The following is a 1,371-nucleotide window of genomic DNA, read 5'->3' as shown; positions in this document are numbered from 1 at the left end:
GGGAAGGCGGGGGGGTCAGTAGGATGGGGGGGGAGGGAAGGAACGAAGGTGCGGGGGAAAGGGGGGGGAACCAACGGGGGACGGGGGGNGACCGCCGCTACTACCGCCANCCGGTCACCCGACTCCACCGCACCCAAGCAGCGGACCACANCACTTCTAAAAAAGGGGTTCCCANANTTCGCNCTTTTGCACTTTTTTAAATTAGCCCCCACTGCCCCCCACCATAATTGACTGGTAGGCTTACCACACAAATAATTTGGCATGCAATATTAAATATTTATAATATTTAAACTTAGAATATGAAAATATAACCATTTCTGAGAATTTTGTAAATATCATTAATAGAAAGAAAATTTTGAATTATTTTAATAAATTCAAGTATTATTTAAATAATAAAAAACATACATTCGCCTTATTTTATATTAAATTTAAGTTCAGTTGAGTTAATTGGAATTGAAATTATTAATTAATATCAAGTAATAAAAAATAATAAGAGCTCATCTTTATTTCTTGGAGCTAATATTATAAATACTGAATATTAAAATTATTAAATAGATATTTTGTTTTACATTAAAGTCTGATAATATATATAAATATTATAAATATATTTATAATATATATAATATATTCCCAGTAGATTCTAAAATTCAATTAATAAAGATAAGCATTTTCAACAGTAATTTAAAACCATCTTCTTTATTAATATAAATATTATTATGTAAACATATCATTTATATTAATTGAAATCAATAAAAATGAACTTTGAAAAATCTTCGAACTCATTAGAAACTATCAACTACAATACTGAAGAAATCAATAATTCCAATTCATATAGTCAAAGTTGTAATACTATAGCAGAAGAACAGTTGGCAATTTTAGACTCAAATCTCTCAAAATACTCGGATATATTTAAAATCCAATCAAAAAGTATTTCTCAATCAGAAAGTGAACATGAAGATATCTTCCAAAAATTGACAAATGATGAAAAAAATAAAAAGTTTCTTGAAATTAAAGTTTGGGAAGAAACTAGGATTGAAAAATACCAACATTTTATTAGTGCTATTGATCCAATTTTTACTGAACTTTCAAATTCTATCTCTCAAGCAATGCAAACTAACAAAGATTTGGCTACAATTCTACAACAAAAAACCAAGTATTGGAATAGTTACTCAAAGAATCTGGAACTAATTTCTCAATATGGATCAAAAAATGGGCATAGTAATACTCATATTCATAGTTCAAGTAATCCATGTCCATCTTGATCTTCTTCTGCAAAGTCTTGCTCTTGCTCGTGTCCATTAGTTACTTTTTCATCATCAAATAGCTTCCTAATACAATTAAAATCAGAACTAAAGAACCAATATATTCAAG

The 1,371-nt window shown here is 29.6% G+C and overlaps 1 protein-coding gene across 1 annotated transcript; it reads left to right on the top strand.

Moving 5' to 3' along the window:
* The first annotated feature begins 755 nt into the window (after positions 1-755).
* On the top strand, positions 756-1,262 carry Chro.60030 (hypothetical protein). The annotated part of the gene is made up of 1 exon (XM_659893.1): positions 756-1,262. The coding sequence occupies one exon, from the start codon at positions 756-758 to the stop codon at positions 1,260-1,262; it is 507 nt and encodes a 168-aa protein (XP_664985.1).
* The last annotated feature ends 109 nt before the right edge of the window (positions 1,263-1,371 follow it).

This window comes from Cryptosporidium hominis (genome assembly GCF_000006425.1).
Source record: "Cryptosporidium hominis TU502 chromosome 6 CHRO016008, whole genome shotgun sequence".
NCBI classification, from domain to species: domain Eukaryota; phylum Apicomplexa; class Conoidasida; order Eucoccidiorida; family Cryptosporidiidae; genus Cryptosporidium; species Cryptosporidium hominis.
Note: the sequence above shows the minus strand (reverse complement) of the source record. Positions and strands in the feature narration are given on the sequence as shown.